Source organism: Prunus avium, chromosome 5 (assembly GCF_965620075.1).
Source record: "Prunus avium chromosome 5, drPruAviu1.hap1.1, whole genome shotgun sequence".
NCBI lineage: Eukaryota > Viridiplantae > Streptophyta > Magnoliopsida > Rosales > Rosaceae > Prunus > Prunus avium.
The window spans coordinates 29537269-29559208 of NC_142288.1; the positions used below are offsets into that span (position 1 = coordinate 29537269).

The 21940-nt window shown below is 38.8% G+C and overlaps 2 protein-coding genes and 2 long non-coding RNA genes across 18 annotated transcripts; 3 read left to right on the plus strand and 1 right to left on the minus strand.

Moving 5' to 3' along the window:
- The first annotated feature begins 374 nt into the window (after nt 1–374).
- Nucleotides 375–3313, plus strand: SARD1 (Calmodulin binding protein-like protein). Its single transcript, XM_021955146.2, has 7 exons — nt 375–616; nt 737–812; nt 906–1473; nt 2171–2331; nt 2418–2612; nt 2707–2803; nt 2893–3313. The coding sequence occupies exons 1-7, from the start codon at nt 528–530 to the stop codon at nt 3174–3176; spliced, it is 1470 nt and encodes a 489-aa protein (XP_021810838.2). The 5' UTR covers nt 375–527; the 3' UTR covers nt 3177–3313.
- A 504-nt stretch (nt 3314–3817) lies between these two features.
- LOC148294649 (uncharacterized) lies at nt 3818–7400 on the plus strand. Of its 9 annotated transcripts, none has more exons than XR_015835913.1 (7): nt 3818–4433; nt 5314–5373; nt 5958–6295; nt 6387–6422; nt 6510–6581; nt 6689–6785; nt 6955–7400. It is a non-coding gene; the product is annotated as an uncharacterized LOC148294649 (long non-coding RNA). The 9 variants fall into 9 exon arrangements; XR_015835907.1 differs by having other exon boundaries at nt 3819–4433; nt 5958–6289; XR_015835906.1 differs by lacking the exons at nt 6689–6785; nt 6955–7400 and having other exon boundaries at nt 3822–4146; nt 4254–4433; nt 5958–6289; nt 6387–6526.
- A 52-nt stretch (nt 7401–7452) lies between these two features.
- LOC110754047 (LEAF RUST 10 DISEASE-RESISTANCE LOCUS RECEPTOR-LIKE PROTEIN KINASE-like 2.1) lies at nt 7453–20315 on the plus strand. 2 transcript variants are annotated; one of them, XM_021955045.2, is made up of 3 exons: nt 7453–9509; nt 18685–18720; nt 19005–20308. In XM_021955045.2, the coding sequence occupies exons 1-3, from the start codon at nt 8714–8716 to the stop codon at nt 20108–20110; spliced, it is 1938 nt and encodes a 645-aa protein (XP_021810737.2). In that variant the 5' UTR covers nt 7453–8713; the 3' UTR covers nt 20111–20308. The 2 variants fall into 2 exon arrangements, with proteins under 2 accessions (XP_021810737.2, XP_088109361.1); XM_088253235.1 differs by lacking the exon at nt 18685–18720 and having other exon boundaries at nt 19005–20315.
- On the minus strand, nt 10194–18605 carry LOC148294650 (uncharacterized). Of its 6 annotated transcripts, XR_015835898.1 has the most exons (5): nt 18371–18605; nt 11603–11657; nt 11432–11487; nt 11250–11292; nt 10194–10681 (listed from the first exon to the last, which is right to left on the minus strand). It is a non-coding gene; the product is annotated as an uncharacterized LOC148294650 (long non-coding RNA). The 6 variants fall into 6 exon arrangements; XR_015835902.1 differs by lacking the exon at nt 11603–11657 and having other exon boundaries at nt 11463–11565; nt 18371–18525; XR_015835901.1 differs by lacking the exon at nt 11603–11657 and having other exon boundaries at nt 11432–11565; nt 18371–18525.
- Nucleotides 20316–21940: the final 1625 nt, after the last annotated feature.

Here is a 21940-nt window from a genome sequence, read left to right on the forward strand (position 1 = left end):
ACACTACACGGCTATCCTGACCCCAACCAAACATTTCCGCATATAAATTAATAAATAACTAAATTGGTGTGACCAATCACATGCATGCATGTATATATATAGAGATCTAACGGTTGATATAGTTTGATTGTTGGCACCCCTCTGTGACGATGCATACATCTCAACCGTGGGACTTTTGACTTTGTTATCAGTGGAGGACCCTATCAATATGACCAAGACCAAATAGAAGAGACAGAAAGAGGGTTTGATTGGAATATGAAGCAAATATATATAAAGTTGACGTCAAAAGTCCAGCGTCATGTATACCTAGGCCATCTCGTTTCTCTCCTACCTAGCTGTTTCCTAGGCCATTCCCGGAACCTTCATTTTTATATTACTTCATTCTACCAACCCTTTCAATATTTTGCTCATCATTCTTTGTATATATATAAAGCCATGGCATATGTGACATCCCTAACCCTCAAGAATACTTCATCGATCACCCTCTCTCTCTCTCTCTCTCTCTCTTTTTCTTTGGAACTGAGAAAATGGCCGCCAAACGGTTCTTTAATGATGCAGAATCCGACCAAGATCAGCCAAACGAAAAACGGAAGAGACCTAGACCTTCTTTTGCTTCGTATGTCTAACTACTACTTCTTCTTCTTTCCTTTTGATATTCTTTTTATATCTTTGATTTCCTACAACTGTTTGATTTCTAACTACTTATTATAATTACATGTGCTTATTCGTTTGACAGTGTGATTGGAGAAGTGGTTCTGGTGAACTCCATGCAAAGCCTTTTCTCATCCTTGGAGCCTTTGCTTAGAAGGGTGGTACGTTAAGCCTTTTCTCTATTTAACTAATTATATGAGCTTAATTAATCATATCGATCTTTTTGCTAATTTAATTTTGATCTGTTTTATTAGGTGAGTGAAGAGGTTGACCACTGTCTAAGACGGTGCTCACTCCGCCCAATGACAAGGTCTCCTTCAATGAGAATCCAAGCTTTAGAGCCATCCAGCGTACAACTAGTGTTTGCTAAGAAGCTCTCCCTCCCAATCTTCACCGCAAGCAAGATATCAGATGAAGACAACAACCCAATTCAAATCCAGATCGTGGACAAGACCAATAACAGTAATGGTGCCCAAATAATAGCTAGCGATCTACCCAACCCAATCAAAGTGGAGATTGTTGTTCTTGACGGGGACTTCCCGACCGGAGGCCGTGACGATTGGACGACTGAAGAGTTTGAGAGCAACATATTGAGGGAGAGAACTGGGAAGCGGCCATTGCTCACTGGGGACGTAAATGTGACTGTGAGAGATGGGCTTACTGCAATTGGGGAGATTGAGTTCACAGATAATTCCAGCTGGATTAGGAGCAGAAAGTTTAGGCTTGGTGCAAGAGTGGCTCCAGGCACAAGCGCCTATCAGGGCTCAAGGATCCGTGAGGCCATCACCGATGCTTTCGTTGTTAAAGATCATCGTGGAGAATGTAAGTATACATGTCTTGTTCGGTGCTTAAAATTGAATTGGATTTCATATTTACATCCTAAGTACTTCATACATTTTTTATTTTATTTTAAATTATTTTTCATGGACGTGACCTTACCAACCTGCTTGACTCGATAGTTTTATCCAAGTCAACCATCACAAACACAATACAATGCAATATTGTATCAAAAGATCATGTTTACACAGCGAGTCGAACAGTCTGCGATGACCTCTAGAGCAATGGGACCACGGCCATTTCTTTAAGTTCATGCATGTTGCCAAAGTTGCAAAAAACTAGTGAACATTATTTGAGTCAACAAACAACCTAGAGCTCTGCATCTGCTATTTCATTACTTTTTCATATGGCCAGAATTCAATCAAATATTCTTTGTTCAATAATTGTACTTTTTTGTACGCGTTAGGCCTGTCTTCATCTTCATGACTTGGGTCAATGGTAGCCTTTATGCTTTTTCTTTTCTTTTCTTTCCCTGATATGCTTTATGCCCTTTAAACAAGTTAATGATCAAGTTGAATGGGAAGAGGTTTGATTTGTCTTTTCTTGTTTGTAATTCTCGAAGTGCAAAACTTTTCTACATGTCATGGCTTGGAGTTACGTGCCTAGCTGCATAAAAATATCTATCTGTGAGTCTTGTAAGTAAGAAATTAATCTAACCAAATCCCAAATTTTGATGTCGAAGTGTACAAGAAGCATCATCCCCCAACGTTGGAAGATGAAGTTTGGCGCCTGGAGAAGATTGGTAAAGAGGGAGCTTTTCACAAGAAGCTAGCCTCGGAGAACATTCACACAGTACAAGACTTCTTGAAGTTGTTTGTGGTTGACCGGTCAAAGCTAAGAAAGGTACCGTACAAATATACCTAAAACTTTATTTATGCATTTTCTTACCTTCAAATAATTGGCTAACATCAACTTTTTTGCAACGACAGATTTTAGGCGTTGGAATGTCAGAGAAAATGTGGGAGGTAACAGTAAAGCATGCCAGAACCTGTGTTCTGGGCAACAAAATGTTTATTTATCGTAGTGCTCATTTTGCGCTTTTCTTGAACCCGATATGTCAAGTGTTGAAGGCTATAGTTAATGGGCAAGTTTTCCCTACTCGGGACCTAAGCAACATCAATAGGGTATGCACAATCTTCTTCTTTTCTTCTTTAGAAATAATCCTATTTAGGTTGTGTTATTCGTTTGCTAACACAAACTGGAATTGAGAATTTGCAGACATATATTGAGAATTTGGTGAGGGAAGCCTACGCAAACTGGAATTCCTTGGAAATGGTCGACGCAGTCTTGAATGAGACTGCCTTATTGACACAAGGTATATTATAATTAGTTTTCAATTTCAGTGGTATCTCAACTTACACCGCGTTTCAAAATTTAATTTGGGACATACCCTTGATTTAATAGGTGATCATGTAGTGGAGCAATATCCCAACCATCATGTTGAGTCAATGTCAAGATCAGCATTCGATCAGAATGGACACCTGGGCCTAGCAGCAGCGGATCATCACTCTAAATCTGTCAATGTCGGTTACCCACTACCAAGCAATAGTGCAAGCTCCAACTTTGAGTGCAGTAATGGTAGTGATAACTGGAATATAAATTCGCCATATATATTCAACCCATTTGTCGAAAGTAGCATCATCAAGTGTAGCATCTCCGACTCATCTTCAGATGGCGATTTACTTTAGCATCTCAAGCCCTTTCATTACCAAACCAGTGGGGTTGGTTCTATCTGCATTTACCTTTTTTTGCTTATGTAAATATATGTATTATGAAACTAATTATGATTCTCTATTTCTATTTTATGTGATGATTATAGACAAAACTTGTCTTTAAATCAAAAAAAGAAAAAATATATATATATACAAAACAATGCCCTTTTGTGAATTTTTACAATAAAGTGATGATAAAATCAGCATCACTTAATTTTTTTATTTTTTTTTTGTGTGTTGAAAAAACTATATTCTAAATTACTTAAATATATGAGAAAGGATATCGAACTTGAGTACAAAGGAATATATCGCCTTAAGGGTTGTTTGTGTACCCAATGTCATCACATACAACATAAACAAAATTACAACACCATTTACAATTTTTTGTAATCACTTATCATGGGTTTCGCTCTTGATCATTTAATTGGATGAAACAAAACATATCATTCCCTATCATTTTAAAATGTTTAATATATACCATATTTTAAATCACATTTTAATTAATTAATATATATTTAATAATATCGACCTAAAGACCAAATCCACAAACCACTCACTTGCATGACCCAACCCAACCCAAACTACCAAGAGTATCAAGACCTCCAAGAAATAACGGATTTTGTAGGAATATATGCCCCCAAAAAAAAAAAAGTCAAATCGGCCTAGGCGCCCGCCTAGCGGCCTGGGCGGGTCTGGTCCTTTTTTCTTTATAATTTTTTTCCCTGACTTTAAAGAAAACACGCTGCCTCCTCTGAGCCGTCCCCTCATTCTCTCTCTCTCTCTCTCTCTCTCAGAGCACCACCACCAGGCTTCCACCAGCGACGACCACCACCAGGCCGCGACCCGCGACCCCCGTAAAGAATTTGGGTTGTCCTCTTCGGCCGAAACAAGTGCATTTGCTGAAGACATTTTCGCAAGAGTGCCCCGTAAAGAATCTGGTTTGAATGTGAGTTCTTATTCCAAATTAAATGAATGTGTAGACTTAGGATTTAGCCTCCAGTTTTATCTGTTTATAGCATCGTGGCTTTCCTGCTTGTTATTCGTGTATATCAGCTATATCAGAAACAAGAGAGGGAAGCTGCGATGTTGGTGAAGAAGCAGAAGACATTTTCTCTCTTGGATACAGATGGCGATAGATCTTCTGCCCAGGTTGTTTATAAGAAACGATTCAGGTAGAAGGTCTTGAGTCAAGAAGATGAAGATGAAGAGGTTAATTCTTTTAACTTTTGAAAGGTAATATTCTGTATTTGTTTCTCATGGTAACTGTTGTTTTAACTGAATTGTTAGTTGAAGGGAGAAGAGAGGCTTAGAGAATAGTTGATTTATTTAGGACAATATTCTTTATGTGGAATAGAAAGCTTTTTTGAAAGGGTAACAAAATAATTTTATTTTATTGATTGAAATAAGAAGGGTACAAGGCTTTAGAATTGGTTGGATACAAGGGTTGGCTAAAGGGAGGAGTTAGGCAGCTGTAGATTTCAAGTTTTCCTTGAATAAATACATATGTGCTGCTAATAGCTATATATAGGAGTCTACAACCGACATAGCACAAGTTCCACCGACTTGGCTTGTACATTTACAGCCACTAGATTATATAACTTTCTAGATTTAACTATATTATTCTAATATAATATCTAGTTAATGTAGTCTTGCTCTAGAGATATTTGTCTTTAGTCATAATTTTTCACATGATTCTAGATTTCTCTAGTTATAGATATTTTACTTTCTCTCAATCTTTCTTGATTTTTCTAGATTATTCAAGACATTTCTATATAATTTTAGTACAAATGTGTATTACTTTTTAACATGAATATTGCACAAGAGGAAGAAGAGAGACGAGTTAAAAGACGAATTTCCCCAGATGACGATGATGGTTCAGAGGTTTTCTTCTTTTATTTTTATATATATTTTAAAATTTATCCAAAGGTAGTGCTTCAATACTTGGCTGGCTAGGCTTTCACTTTGTGGTCGGATTGGTTAATTATCTTGTTATCTGATGATAGAATCTGTATGTTCCACTAATCATACCATTATGTTCATTATAATTATATATACATTGTTTCCTATGTCTCATATATACATTGAGGAACATGTTTGCATTCATTTTCTGCAGATCCAGAGTTTACCGAAACAGCAAGGGGAAGGCAACTCTATATCAATGAATTAAGAGCTGGTAAGATGCTAATGGTATGAATCCATGTCTTGAGGCTTTTGAAGTGATTTCCCACTACTGCTGTCAAACATTGCGGATTAGCTTTCCTTTAGCTCCTTCATTTTAGGACCTACCTGTTTGGAACAATGAGATTGTCTGTGTTCATGAGCTTATTTCAATGGCATAGTTCTTGAAGGAGGGATGCATTCATATGTTAAAGACATGTAGAGAAACATTTTGTATTTGATACGGCACATAGGGGTTTAGGACATGGCATGCTTTTGCTTATGCTTTCAAATTTTTTCTGTGTTTATTTTTTAAAGCAATCTGTATTCTGTGTGCTTGGTTGTAGTTGTGGTGGTTGAAGAAACATAGCCCATATTCAGGGACTATGTTAGATGCATTCTCTGTGTAAATATTTGGTTGTAGTCTTGGTGGTTGGATTAAAGGATTGGATGCATTCTGTAAAAATCCACTAACATGGCCCATAAAGAGTAGCAGTATTCCACTTCTGATAAATATTTGTGGCATACATATATTTTTATCAGAGGATCGATGATTCGGGTCTAAGGGTATTCTAATAATTTGTTTTCCTCTGTGTGCAGTCTTGCAAACGTTGATCCTATTGATGTTGCCAGAATTATTTCATGCATTTTGGAGTTACGTGCCTAGCTGCATACAAATTTTATTCTACTGCATTTATCTGTGAGTCTTGTAAGAAATTAATCTAAGTAGCAAGCAAGCAAGCAACCAAATCCCAGATTTTTGATGTGAAGTGTACAAGAAGCATCATCCACCCATGTTGGAAGATGAAGTTTGGCGCCTGGAGAAGATTGGGAAAGATGGAGCTTTTCACAAGAAGCTAGCCTCGGAGAACATTAACACAGTACAATACTTTTTGAAGTTGTTTGTGGTTGACCGGTCAAAGCTAAGAAGGGTACGAGTATGTACAACTTTATGCATTTTCCTACATTCATGCTTATTCCAAATAATTGGCTAACAGTAACTTTTTTCATGATATTTAAAACCACCAGATTTTAGGCGTTGGAATGTCAGAGAAAATGTGGGAGGTAACAGTAAAGCATGCCAGAACCTGCGTTATGGGTAACAAAATGTTCATTCATCTTGGTGCTCATTTTGCGCTTTTCTTGATTAAGATATATCAAGTGTAGAGAGCTATGGTTAATGGACAAGTTTTCCCTACTAGGGACCTAAGCAACATCAATAGGGTATGAATTCATATATACGCACAATCTTCTTCTTTTCTTCTTTAGTAATAATCCTATTCAGGTTGTGTATTCGTTTGCTAAACTATATGTGGTGTTGAAATTCGCAGACATAGATTGAGAATTTGGTGAGGGAAGCCTATGCAAACTGGAATTCCTTGGAAATGGTCGACGCAATCTTGAATGAGACTGCCTTATTGACACAAGGTATGTTATAATTAGTTTTTAAGTTATATGAACTTATACCGAGTTTCAATTGGGTCATTGAAGTTTTTTATGAGTCAATTTGGTCCATCAACTCTCTTAGTGGTGTCAATTGAAGTTTTCCATCACATTCAGCCAGTTTGAAATTTAATTTGGGACATTGATCTAATAGATGATCTTGTAGTGGAGCAATATCCCAACCATCATGCTGGGGCAATGTCAAGATCAGCATTCGATCAAAATGGACACCTGGGCCTAGCAGCAGCGGATCATCACCCTAAATCTGTGAATGTGATTTACCTACTACAAAGCAACAGTGCAAACTCCAACTTTGAATGCGGTACTGGTAGTGATAACCGGAACATAAATTCACCATATATATATTAAACCCATTTGTGGAAAAGTAGCATCATCAAGTGTGGCATCTCCGACTCATCTTCAGATGGCTTTTTGAAGTATTGAATCGGCAGCTGATTTGGACTGATTAGAACGAAATTTGAAGTATTAGATTGGGCTAACAAGGACTGGATAGGCTTAGAGTCCAGTCCTATTCATTTTTGCACCAAACAACATACTGGAATTCACTTCTTTTTTCTAATAAATCAGAATTTTATTTTATTTTTTGATTAACAATAACCATATGCAAAATCTCAAGCCCCAAAAATGTCAATCGAATCGGCGTCTGAAACCTTCCTTTGATGGGTCAAACAATTCGCGAGATGAACAATGAGAGAAGAAGAGAAATGCGAACCGTTTGGTTGCTGAGAAAACGCAAGGAAACGTGAATATACAATAAGAAAACGAAAACTGAATCTGATCCGATACCTGTATCAGAAAAGCTACGAAATGGGAACGTTACAGCTTCCTCTTCAGAAAACGAGCTCTTGAGCCTTCTCTCTCTCTCTCTCTCTCTACAAAAATCCTTTTCCTCAAATCCCCTCTTCTTCTTCCTCGCTTCCAAATTCCAACCTCTCCTTGCCCAACTCCACATCTACAGAAAGAGTAGCAGTGGACCCAACTTCTTCTTCAGGCAGTAATTACCAACTGCCCTTGCTCCGTGCTATCTCTGCACAGCCATTGGACCCACCAACCCAACAACCGATTTCACCCATTTCACAAACTGAAGAACCAGCGGAAGTTCAATGATGAAACTGAGTAAGACCCAGGTCGTGAAAGAGATAATAGCGAGATTGGGCAGAGGATAAGGGAGAGAGGAGAAAGAGAAAAGAGGAGAATAGAGGAGGAACGGGATGGATGGAAAGGAGGGAGGTGACCATAGTATTTGGGACTTGGATCCAAAGGCCCACCAAATAATAGTTAGATACATGTCCATTTTAATTGGAAATATCCCATTCAATTCAGCCCACCAAAAAGGACCTCAAGTCCTTTCATTATCAAACCGAACCGGAGGGGCTAATTCTATCTGTATTTACTTTTTTTTGGTTGCTTACGTAAAGTATAATGCACCAAATAACCCAACTCGAATATCAATCCGCTTGAGTTAGCTCTGTAGATTTTATGACCTGCGCATTCATCAATCTGGACTACCTGGACAGTTAGTCTGTGTTGTAACCAAATGGGTAATCAGTCACCTCTTGCTTCATTGACTCCAACCCATCTGAAAATAATAATTAGCACATTAATTTCGTCCATAATGTTTTAAACGGAGAAATGTCCATTGACCAAAATCACTCACACAAGGGACAAAGGACAAAGCTCATAGAAGAAAACTCAACAGCCATTCTTTCTCTCGCATTGTCGGGAAAATTCTAAGAAACACACCTTTGAAACTTCTATTCTGATTCTAGCTTATCATCTCACCAGCCCAATTCTATTCTGATTCTCCATGAGCTTTCTACGAATGACTATACCGAACCAGCTCATCATCATTCTCATTCTCCAATTCTAATTTTCTCCATTAGCTTCTGCAGATGACCATGCCCACAGCCCACATCTTCCTAAGACTACCCATCCTCTTCATCATCTTCAACTTGATCACAACGTTGATCCCCTCTGCTCTTTGCAATGACGATGCTCGATACACAGAGTGCCGCAATACCTACGACTGCGGTTTGCTTAAAAACATAATCTACCCTTTCTGGGCAGCCAACAGTCGGCCCCAACACTGCGGGCGAGAAGGCTATCAACTCACCTGCCGAGATGATCAAAACACTGTTATCAGAATTGAAGACCAAGATTTCCTTGTCTTGAACATTAGCAGGGAAGTTCACACCATCACAATTGCTCGCGTAGACCTCTGGGACAGTCCTTGCCCTAGCAGGCTCGTCAACACCACTTTGGACTACGATCGTTTCGCTTACGTTCAAGCTGTTCGGAACCTGACTTTGTTCTATGGCTGCGTCCCTACCAATCAGTCAATCGCAAACAACTTTACTTGCAAAATAGAGGGTACCCAAAACGATCTTGCGATCTATATAGACGACTCTATCTCGAGTCTTACTCCTGGTCAGAATGAGACCTTCTGCCCCTACAATATCAGAGTCCCCATAATGTGGACGGGTGTTGATCGTCCGCCTGAGAATTACACGGTGGATGTACTGAAACAAGTTTTGAAGCAAGGCTTCAGGGTTGAGTACTATGCCGACTGGAAGCTCTGTGGGCCATGCATGCTCTCTAATGGAACCTGCGGATCCAACATCACCACTGACTCTTTTCTCTGCTTTTGCGGGGGCCAACCTTATGAGGAAACCTGTCCAAGTTCTGGAGGTACGCATGTCAATTCCTTCTTATTTTTCCCGGTTCATAATTTTCCTGGTTTAACCTTTTTAAGCTTGGAGTTTCCATTAATTAGTCAGAATTTGGAGATACCACTTCAGATTACGAACTTTTAATTAGAAATGGGATGGCTGACTAAGTTGCAATTAACCCCCCATAGAAGAAATGATTAGTTAAGTAATTATAATTACAGAGAACTAAAACATGTGATCCTTCTGTCTGTCCAAAGTGAAATGTGCAACTGCCATTCTCTTTGCTCTGCTTTAGCCTCTACCTCATCAACAAGTTTTGTTATCTTTGCTCTGTTTTTATTTCATCTTGAGTTTGTTGGTTCATTAGAGCCTTTTCCTATTCCATTTCCATCTGAATTCAGATATTAGTTGCATATAAACCCTCCCTGAGTGAACATTGACACCAGAACTGATGCTATTTGACTGGTTACCCTTCCCTGTTGATAAAATAAAAATAAAATAAGTACAACCCATAACGTCTGCTAAGTGCTAACAGTGGTTGGTAAATGCCACGTATGCATTGAGGAAACCTGTCCAATTTTCGGTGGTATGCATATCATCTTTTATTACTTTGATTTGTGCGCAATACATCTTTATTAGTCGAATTGCCGCAAGGTTATGACTTATGAGTAGCCTTAATGGGGTGCAATATTTCTTCCCCCCCTTTGTCTTTGTTTCTCAGAAGCTTTGTCCCGTTAGATTTCTACTTGAAGCACATATAAACTAAAAAAGCAAAATATTTGGTAGCTAGGTTTTGGCTGATCTACTTGTGTGTAGAGTAGTAACTTGACTTTTCAGAAGATATATGTTTAGTTAATACTAGCAAAAGATACCCGCGCGATGCTGCGGGTTTTAAAATTGCGTGAAATGTGTATAAAGCGATGAAAATAGACGGGGAACATATCAACTACCCAATTGCCAAAACACTCAATGGATTTACCAACATGTTCAAATATTGTAATCATCTAAACCTATTATTACAACAACAAATTAACACCAACCAATTGTCAATTGATGCCATTAGCTAATTCCTATGCTATATTCACAAAACTTAAAACAATTAATTGAAATTTCAACCTAGAAACTCACCCCTTGCTTAACAGAACTGAAAACACCAACCGAACCGCTCTATCCAAAGCAACGAAAGACCACCTGCAAAATATCAAAAGAAAACATAGTTTTAAAAAAAAAAAAAAAAAAAGGAAGAAAAAACAGAAAAATCGGAGAAGAAATTAGCTTGAGTATTTTATGCATGCACAATCTTTTCATTAAACCAAAAAATTAGCTTGAGCAAAATCTGTATGGAAAGAAACCACAGGGAAAATGTATGTAATTAAGTTCCTTAAGTCTCCATTCAACGCAAAAATCAGCAAAAATCTGCTTGGTAAATCAAACCCACATGAAGACAGATTTTCAAATCCCACATATTTCCCATACCAGTCTTCTTCAAGTTATCATAAAGTTCTAATTCATCAAAATTATCTATCAGCCTCAGTATGTAGAATGCAAGACAGCGGTCTGCTTATATACCAAAAAACAAATAGGCACACAAACACATATATTACAACTAAAATTATTACAGTTGTGGTTCATTAGGCACAAATAACTTGAGTTTAATTAATTAGCACCACAATAAATAAGTCAATAATCCGAAGCCACCATAATACCAGGTTCACTTGATGCCTTAAATCTTAAACCTAAAAATTGGTTAGAATATTACCTGGAGAAGTTTTATGTGCTGATTCCACCTTCAGTTTTTGAAGCTGACCAGTAAAGAAAATATCGACCTCATTCAATGCAATGTGAGAACAAAAACTCAACAAAAGTACTTGCAGCACAGAGTGCTTCAAAATTTATCTGAACTGCAAGTTCAATAATAAAGAAGTCTTCTGCACCACCAACCAGAAAAGCATTTGGAAAAAGAGGAAATTGCCTTAAGAAGCTCCCGAGTTTTTCAACTGCATGAATCAACACATTGGCTCCTCAATCAATGTCATGGCTAGAATGATAGTTATCCACATCAAGTAAAAAGTTCCCTGCAAAAGTTTTAAAAAAAAAGCATGAGCTCCTGACCTACAGGGATTTTATTCAACCGTTTGGGCTCCAAAGCAACATCCTCAAGAAGATACTGAAATACAATGTGGGGTAAAACAACACAAAAATGTAATGAATATTTCGTAAAGTTCTTCAACAAAAGCATATAAATGTCATCTTTATGAGGGCTCATACACGAAAGAGGGATTGAAATCGACTTTTATTTGATTGAGTATCAATCCTGAAAATATGCAGAGAGTGCCATTAATAAGTTTGTTAAGCTAAATGGATAATAAATTATAAATTGTGTGCAAGCACAAATTAAACCTAGTAACTTTCTTTTCGGTTACAATTAAACCTAGTAACTTTGAAAAGGAAGAAAAAGAACAAATTTGATTATCCAAATATGCTATTTGTCATTATATATATGGATAGGAGCAGCCAGATTGAGAACAAAAACAAAGATTTTATTGACACTTAACCAATGAGACATTCCTAGCATACATTAAACCCAGCTATTTTGACACACCAATAGACTTGAAAATCAAATATGAAAAGCAACACTGGTCCCTGAGCATGCTTTTATGCATCAGCTTTTGGTTCATTAGTTCATTAGCTTTAATATATCAACTTTTGGTCAAGACTAACTACTCAGTTTTTTTAACATCATTCATTATAATTGATTAATACATTATAATGAATGAATACATTTGTTTTTATGAATTTGCACATCATTCACACATAATTCGTGGAATCTGATTAACCAATTTGTGCATTTGCTTAAATTGGATTGAAGTTTTATTATAATTGATGCAACAAAAGAAAGAAAAAGAAAAGAAAGGTTATCAACAATCACTCATTTACCAACATAGATTCTAAAAAATTATCTTCTTGTTGATCAACCTCATGTATTAAAAATCAATTCCTTGTTTGGAGCCCAAAAGAATTTAAAATAAAATATGACAAAAAGCCTCCAAACAATCCAAATCTAAAGCAAAATCATCAACCAGTTCAGTCAAAAGCAACAATCAAAGGCTGAGATAGCTAGAATACCTCAGTTGTAATGATTCAAAACGAAAAACATAGAAAATAAACTCAGCAAGCAACAAAATCCCAGAAAGCCTCCAAACAATCCAATCAATTCCTTGTTTGGAGCCCAAAAGAATTTAAAATAAAATATTGTTAGGATTTTGGCTCGTCAAATATGTCCTAGTTGGTTTATGATTGTTTTAGGAAAATTAGAGGTATTCTTGTCCTAGAGGGATTAGGAAAGAATTTCAGTTTTCCTTATTCAATTCAGGTTTGGATTTCTAGAAGCCTATTTGGTTTTGGATAAGTGTAATTTCCTAATCCACTTAGGAATAGGAATTCAATCAGCCTTAGGACATGTAAGCCAACTCTATATCTATAAATAGGGTGTGGCAAGGCTTATTTTGAGAGAGGGGAAAAATAGCTAGAGACAGCCAAGAGTTTTGAGATTAGTTCTAGGGTTTGCAAAAGTTCTGTAATCTCTATTATTAATCAAAGGAGCGGTGATTCTCTAGGCAGAGAAATCACAACTGGACGTAGGCAAAAGTTCTGCCGAACCAGTATAATTCTTGTGTGTCTAAGTTTCCTAATATTTGCTAGTTTAGTCTATTGCCGTTGGTTACATTAAAGAACAAGATCCAGCAGCAAGTTATTTAACAATTGGTATCAAGAGCCAGGTTCAAGAGTTCTACGATGTCTAAAGGGAAGATGAATGCGGATCTCGGACCCGTGTTAAAACCTTTTGACGGCAAGGATGACTTCACGGATTGGCAAAGGATGATGAAGAACGTACTGATACAGCAAGATTTGGTTGATGCACTCAACGGTGAGAAGCCGACAAGCATGACAGACGCAGCATGGACTAAGGTTCTCAAGAAGGCCAAGAGTTCCATCGAGATCCATCTCACAAGATCAGTTCGGTCACACATCACTGAAAAGATGACTGCCCATGAAGCATGGACAAAGTTGGAGAATGTTTATATGGGCAAAACCGTGTCCAATAAACTTTTTCTAAAGGATGAACTATTCGGACTTCGACTGGAAGAAGGAGGTGATGTTGAAGATCACGTATGCAGGTTCCAGAATTGCATAACTAATCTTCAAAAGGTCGAAGAAACTTACAAAGATGATGATATGGCTATCATCTTGCTGAGGTCTCTACCTTCGTCTTTCAAGCACTTTCGAACAACTCTAATGTTTGGAAAAGAGTCCCTCAAGCTTGAAGACGTAATTCAAGCTCTTCAGTCATATGCTAAACTAGATGATATAACTGAAAGCTCTCAAGGCCTTTATGCCAAAGGCAAGGAGAGGGGGCGGGAAAAGACCAAGGAAGAGAAAACAGGCAACAGAGGTAGGTCAAAATCCAAGAAGAAAAAGGAAAAGAAGGAAGGTTGCTTCGTATGTGGTTCAGCCGATCATTGGAAGAGGAACTGCAAGATTTGGAAAGAGAAGAAAGCCAAGATGGAAGGAAGCTCAGGTTCAGCTAGTGCAGTCACCGAGCATGAGAGTGACGGGGAGCTTCTTTCAGTAACATCAGGCTCCAAGGCTTTCGCAAATTGGATTTTGGATACCGGATGCACTTTCATATGTGTGTAGTAAGAGAATGGTTCGATACTTACAAAGAAGTCAGCAGTGGGGAAGTTTTAATGTGGGATGATTCTGCATGTCCTGTAAAAGGAATCGGCACTGTTCAAATCAGAATGTTTGATGGGATGATACGAGCTTTGGGAAACGTTAGGTATGTCCCTAGACTAAGAAAGAATTTGATTTCCTTGGGTACTTTAGATGAGGCCGGCTATGGGTACGAGTCTAAAAAGGGAAGACTCAGGGTAGCCAAAGGATCACTGGTGGTAATGCGGGGTGACCTACAACCCAATAAGCTATATAAGTTAATTGGGACCACTATAGTCAGGGGAGCAGCTGTTTCTGTAAATCAAGTTATAGAAGACAAGACTGAACTCTGGCATCATAGGCTCGGGCACATAAGCCAGAAAGGGTTGCAAGAATTACACAAGCAAGGCCTGTTGGAAGGCGTGTCATCTTGCAAACTGGACTTTTGTGAATATTGTGTTCTTGGAAAGCAAAGGAAGGTATCATTCGCGAGTAGCAGTGCAGATAACCGAAGCAAGGAGCAACTCAGCTATATTCACTCAGATGTTTGGGGCCCTGCACTAACCAAATCAAATGGTGGAGCTAGGTATTTTGTTACTTTCATGGATGTTTTTCTAGGAAGGTTTGGGTTTATTTCATGAAGCAGAAATCCGAGGTTTTTGCAAAGTTCAAGGAATGGAAAACAAAAACCGAGAATCAAACTGGAAGAAAGATCAAGTACCTGAGAAGTGACAATGGAGGTGAATATACAAGTAAAGAGTTTACCGATTACTGCAAGCAAGAAGGCATTGTAAGGCACTTCACAGTAAAAAAGAATCCCCAACAAAATGGAGCTGCCAAGAGGATGAACTAAACTCTCATGGAGAGAGAGAGAGGAGCATGCGATTTCATGCAGGATTGCCCGATAGTTTTTGGGCAGAGTCTGTTAATCATGCAAGTTATTTGATTAACAGATCACCATCTACAGTTCTCGATTTTAAGAGTGCAGAAGAGGTATGGTCTGAGAAGCCGGTGGACTATTCCAAGCTCAGGGTGTTCGGCTGTAGTGCTTACGCACATATTCCAAGAGATGAAAGATCCAAGCTCAAACCAAAGTCTACGCATTGCATATTCTTAGGTTTTGAGAAAGGAGTGAAGGGTTTCAAGCTTTGGGATATCAACAACAGGAAAAAGGTTGTCAGCCGAGATGTTGTCTTTGATGAGACAACCATGCCTCTGAATAAAATCGAGAGCAGTAGGGAGAAGAAAGACAATGCTGAAATTGAAGCAACAAAGATTCCATTAATCAGTTCAGATGAAGAAGCTCAGGTGGAGCAAATTGAGCAAGATGCTGAATCTGATGGTTCTGAGGAAGAAGAAGAGCATCAGCATCGTTCACTAGTTAGGAATCAGGTGGAGCAAGAAACATGGCAGTTTGAAGACACTCTAATCCGCCAGACATCCCAAAGGGTTCGAACTCCAACCAACAATCCACCTGCATTCCAGAGATGCATAGCACTGGACAAACCTAATCGGAACAAGAAGAAACCTGACAGGTTTGGGTTTGACCAAGATGAAGTTAATTACGCTCTCAACATTAGTCAAGGAGATCCAACTACTTATCGAGAAGCTATAGCAAGTGATGAGCGAGATAGTTGGATAAGTGCTATGACAGAAGAAATGGAGTCTCTTTACAAGAACTCTGTTTGGGAGTTGGTTCCTAAGCCCAAAGATAGAAAGCTAGTTGGATGCAAGTGGGTATTTAGGAAAAAGGAAGGACTACATGAACAAGATGCCGTGAGATTCAAAGCAAGGCTCGTGGCTAAAGGGTACTCACAAAAGGAAGGGGTGGATTATGATGAGATCTTTTCACCCGTAGTCAAGCATACTTCTATCATATTGCTTTTAGCAATGGCAACTCAGCATGACATGGAGATTGAGCAGATGGATGTGAAGACGGCATTTCTTCATGGGGATCTAGAGGAGACAATTTTCATGGCTCAACCAGAAGGATTTGTTGAATATGGGAAAGAGAACCTAGTATGTCAGCTAAGGAAGTCCCTGTATGGCCTGAAACAGTCTCCAAGACAGTGGTACAAGAGGTTCGATTACTTCATGCTGAAAATCAATTTTAGAAGATGTTTATATGACTGTTGTGTGTACTATCATGTGTTCCAAGATGGGATGATCATATTGCTATTGCTATATGTGGATGACATGCTAATCGCTTGTCAAGACAAGTCTAGAATTCAAGACTTGAAGAAGATGTTGAGCAAGGAGTTCGACATGAAGGATCTAGGTGCAGCACAGAAGATCCTTGGCATGGAAATTCAGAGAGATAGGACTGCTGGAAGGATCTGGATATCACAAGCCAAGTATATTCAGAAGGTTCTTGAGAAGTTCAACATGCAAGAAGCAAAGGTAGTTTCGACTCCTTTGGCAGCTCACTTCAAGTTAAGTGGGCAACAGTGTCCTAAGTCCGAGGAAGAGCAGCAAGTAATGGAGAAAGTGCCTTATGCTAATGCAGTGGGCTGCCTTATGTATGCAATGGTATGTACACGTCCCGACATAGCTCAAGCAATCAGTGTTGTTTCCAGATACATGGCAAATCCAGGAAAGCAACATTGGGATGCAGTCAAGTGGATTTTGCGTTATTTGAAGGGTTCTTGGCGATGAAGGATTATGTTTGAGAAGCAAAAAGAAAATGCGGGGGTGTTGGGATATGTAGATGCCGATTATGCAGGGGACTTGGACAAGAGAAGGTCAACTTCTGGTTATGTGTTTACATATGCAGGAGGACCAATCAGTTGGAGGGCACTACTGCAACCAATTACAGCTTTGTCGACCACAGAGGTAGAGTATATTGCATTGGCCGAAGCTGGAAAGGAAGCAATTTGGCTTAATGGCTTGATAAGTCAAATGGGAATCACCCAAGATTGTGTGAAGCTGAAGTGTGATAGTCAAAGTGCCATTTACTTGGCAAAGAATCAAGTATTTTCTAGAAGATCAAAGCACATTGAAGCAAGATATCACAAAATCAGAAATTGGGTGGAGTCTTAAGGAGATTTGGATTGAAAAGGTTCATACGGATGACAATGCCGCAGATTTCCTTACAAAGATAGTGCCGGTCAAGAAGTTCAAGCATTGCTTGAACTTGATCAATCTCGTTGATTGATTAAAGTGGAGCACCTCCTCACTAGAGGTGCAATGAGGCAAGAAGAAGATTGCCAAGGTGAAAACTCTTGAAGATTTCCAGAGCTGCTTCAAGGAGGTTCAAAGATACTCTAGGGTGCAACGATCAAGACTTGGTTTGACTCACCAAGGTGGAGATTGTTAGGATTTTGGCTCGTCAAATATGTCCTAGTTGGTTTAGGATTGTTTTAGGAAAATTAGAGGTATTCTTGTCCTAGAGGGATTAGGAAAGAATTTCAGTTTTCCTTATTCAATTCAGGTTTGGATTTCTAGAAGCCTATTTGGTTTTGGATAAGTGTAATTTCCTAATCCACTTAGGAATAGGAATTCAATCAGCCTTAGGACATGTAAGCCAACTCTATATCTATAAATAGGGTGTGGCAAGGCTTATTTTGAGAGAGGGGAAAAATAGCCAGAGACAGCCAAGAGTTTTGAGATTAGTTCTAGGGTTTGCAAAAGTTCTGTAATCTCTATTATTAATCAAAGGAGCTGTGATTTCTCTAGGTAGAGAAATCACAACTGGACATAGGCAAAAGTTCTGCCGAACCAGTATAATTCTTGTGTGTCTAAGTTTCCTAATATTTGCTAGTTTAGTCTATTGCCGTTGGTTACATTAAAGAACAAGATCCAGCAGCAAGTTATTTAACAAATATGACAAAAAGCCTCCAAACAATCCAAATCTAAAGTAAAATCATCAACCAGTTCAGTCAAAAGCAACAATCAAAGGCTGAGATTGCTAGAATACCTCAGTTGTAATGATTCAAAACGAAAAACATAGAAAATAAACTCAGCAAGCAACAAAATCCCAGAAAGATGGTGCGTAAACAAATTATACTAATATAATCAATAACAATTTTCCATTTTTCCAAACAACCTGATACTGGTGGAAACTGCAACACAAACCGTTAATTGGAGCTCAAAACCCTAAACTGCACCCCCAAAACCTTCATTTCTGAAAAGGAGGGAGAGATATGAGAATAAGTTATACAGGCTTACCTTGAAAGTACCCATGTCCGAGAATTAGAGAAGACGACTATGATCTCTGAGGCCTCTCTCTCTCGCGTGAACGCTGCTTTCTTTCTGGTTTGAGAAGTGAACGCGGGTTTGAGAGGTAAAGCGGCTTTGGTTTCTCCGAAGAGAAGCGAACAGGACAAAAGGGCTATGTCGTTGGTCATCAGGGCAAAAATGCCATTTTACTGTTCAGTAGTCAACATAACTATTCCTAAGCTACAGTCTAGGAACAGTGATTTCGGATCAGTTTTAGTATATATATAATTCTAAGAATTCTGCTTGTTTGATTGCTTTTGCAGACAATTCGTGGAACTGGAAAACAAAGGTTATCGTCGGTATTATCTCAACAACCCATTTTTTGATTTCTTCCGTTCTCTAATGTTTTACTGCTTTTCCCAACTAGATTATTATATTCACTCCTGATCCAACTATCAATCGCAACCTCTTTATGTCTCCCATTGTCCCCAGTTGTTTGCATAGCTGCTGTTTTCTTTGTATACCGACGCTGCAACAGAAAGCAATTTCCTCCATCATCTCTTTTTTCCCTATTTCTTTTAAGAATACATCAAACTTATTCGCCATTAATGATGCCTAAAATATGTCGCTGTTCTGCTGACAGGTGCTGCTGCTGCTGCAGGAAGTGGGATCTTACTATGTGTTATCGTTTGCTGTATTAAAAGTAGGAAGCAAACTTTCATGAGGACAAAGAGCCATCAAGATCTTGAGGTCTTCATTCAGAACAATGGACCTCTAGCAGTAAAAAGATACAAATTTTCGGATATCAGAAAAATGACCAACTCATTTAAAGATAAACTGGGTCAAGGGGGTTATGGTGATGTGTACAAAGGTAAGCTACGGGATGGTTGTCTTGTGGCTGTGAAGGTTCTTAATGCATCCAAAGGGAATGGAGAAGACTTCATAAACGAGGTTGCAAGCATTAGTAGAACTTCCCATGTTAATGTTGTCACTCTGTTGGGGTATTGCTTTGAAGGTCAGAAAAAAGCTCTCATATATGAGTTCATGCCCAATGGATCACTTGAGAAGTTCATCTACAAAGAAAATTCTTTGAAAACCACTCCACACTTGGAACTGGAAAAACTATTTGAAATTGCTATTGGGATAGCTCGAGGGCTCGAGTACTTGCACCGTGGATGCAACACACGAATTTTGCATTTTGACATAAAACCACATAATATCCTTTTGGATGACAACTTTTGCCCAAAGATTTCTGACTTTGGGCTTTCTAAACTTTGCCTGAAGGAGAGTATTATGTCGATGTTGGATGCAAGAGGGACAATAGGGTACATAGCTCCAGAAGTGTTCTGTAGAAACTTTGGAGGAGTCTCTGTTAAATCTGACGTCTATAGTTATGGAATGATGATTCTGGAGGTGGCTGGAGGAAGAAAGAACAGCGATGTTCAAGTGAGCCACACCACTGATGCTTTTTTTCCGGATTGGATTTATAAGCATCTAGAGCAGGGAAGCAATTTAGGATTACCCAATCCTATGACCCAAGAGGAAAATGAACTTGCAAGGAAGATGATTTTGGTGGGGTTGTGGTGCATACAGACAAAGCCACCAGATAGGCCAAACATGAGTAAAGTGATTGAAATGCTGGAAGGAAGCATTGAAGCCTTGCAAATACCACCAAAGCCTGTCCTAACTTCTCCTGTAAGAACACCTGCAGAATCAGAATCTTCCACCTTATCATCACTTATTTGTTAATATATTTTCTAGATTAATTGGTGTACTGTACGTGTTTTGGGTGATTCAGTTCCTAGTCAATTTTAAAGTCATTCTAATAAGATTTTCCCTTTCGCATTTTTCTTTTTGGTCATAGCTCAATCTTGTTTTGTACTTTGTTGCTCATGTGAGAGGTAAAGCACTAATTTACCTTTCCTGAAAGCACTATTTTGAATATAGAAGAACTTACGATAAACTACAGATTTGCAATCTGTATTTTCTAAACATTGGATTGAAAGTTAATCTGCAGGATATTTGAACTGAGGTGTAGAACAATTGGGACTCCAGTGAGTAGGTTTCAACTTTGTCTATGTTTTGATCCCAACTTGGTTCTCGAACTTGAAAATCTAAGTTTCAAAGCATGGTAAAAGACGATCTCATCAACTGACCTATACTCTGCTTAGACAAGGGAAAAAAGGAACCTAAACAACTCAAAATAATGCTTCAAGTAAATGCTATATGAGCCAATATATTTTCCAAAATATACTACAAAATTACTGTAGAGGCATCCACTGCTTGTTATACGAAGCAAAGAGCCGAATGCCAAAACAGAGAGAGCAAGCGAGAGAGAGCGAGGTCTTGGGGTCGCGTATCGGGTAGTTGGATCTGAATGGGCTCACTTATTAGATTTCAGTTTTCAACCAAAATAGAATGGCCCTCCTCTATGTAAAGGGCGCCGATTGTCTTGTTTCGTTTTAGTAGGGTTTTCCGTTCAAGTCATGGCCCATATTTTGTGCGGCTTCCATTCGGGCTTTCTTATGATGAGCTTCACCGACCCAACAAAAAAAGTACAGACCAGACCACGAGTTCCAAATATCATACTTTTAAATTAAAGATTAAAACAAAAAATGAAAAGATAATTTAATGGGTTGCCTGCCTCAAAATAAATCTGAATGAATGTAATAGATTTTTTTTTTTTTTTTTTTGGTCAAATGTACTTTCCATTAAACAACAGACAGTACATCAAGGTGAGACATGACTACCAACAGCCAGACACAACAAACAAAGAGCAAAGCACGACAAGGCTACCAACAGCCCAAAATAAAGCAAACTAAACACAAACAGACACTATGAACAAGTAATCAAGTTAGAGATCAGAGTATTGACACCTCCCAGGGGAGCCGGTCCATCTCTTAACATAAGACTACTGCCTAGGCTCAAACAGAAAAAAATAAAAACCCAACCTAAAGTGCCAAAATAGCAAGCCCAACACAACAAAAGCCCACAAGAAGCAAAAACCCTAATATCTAACCCTAAATAAAATAAGACACCGTCACCACCCACAGATATGCCGCCGCCGCCACAAGAAAAGCAAAGGCCATGGGAGCCAAGAGAGGAGATCTGTAGAGTGTGGATTTGGGAGAGCAAGCCCCCATGCGTCATACTCAAATGATCTATCAAGTTGTGGTCAAGATTGACCATAGATTTGTAGAACCCACAAGTGCAGATCCAAGTATGAGATCTGAGAATGGGTTGATGGAGTAGAACAACTGCAGCAATCCAGTGGCAAACCAAATAAATCTTAGGGATAGAGGACTTTTGGATTTTAGATTTTGTGGGAAAAGAGAAATAGGTCGACGGAGTGGGGGAGGGATGAAGGGAAAGAGAGATGAGGGAGATGTGAGGGCTGTAGAACAAAGGGAGAGAAAGATCAGAGGAAGGAGTAGAAGACTTAAGGGTCTGCAACAGAGAATACAAAATAGGAAGGGCTTTCAAAAGGACAAAACGAAAGTGAGAGAAAAGAGCCACACAAAAGGAGGCAGGGTAGCCACACCAAAGGTGGCGGAGCAGCCGCCCCGAAGGGCGGCGGGA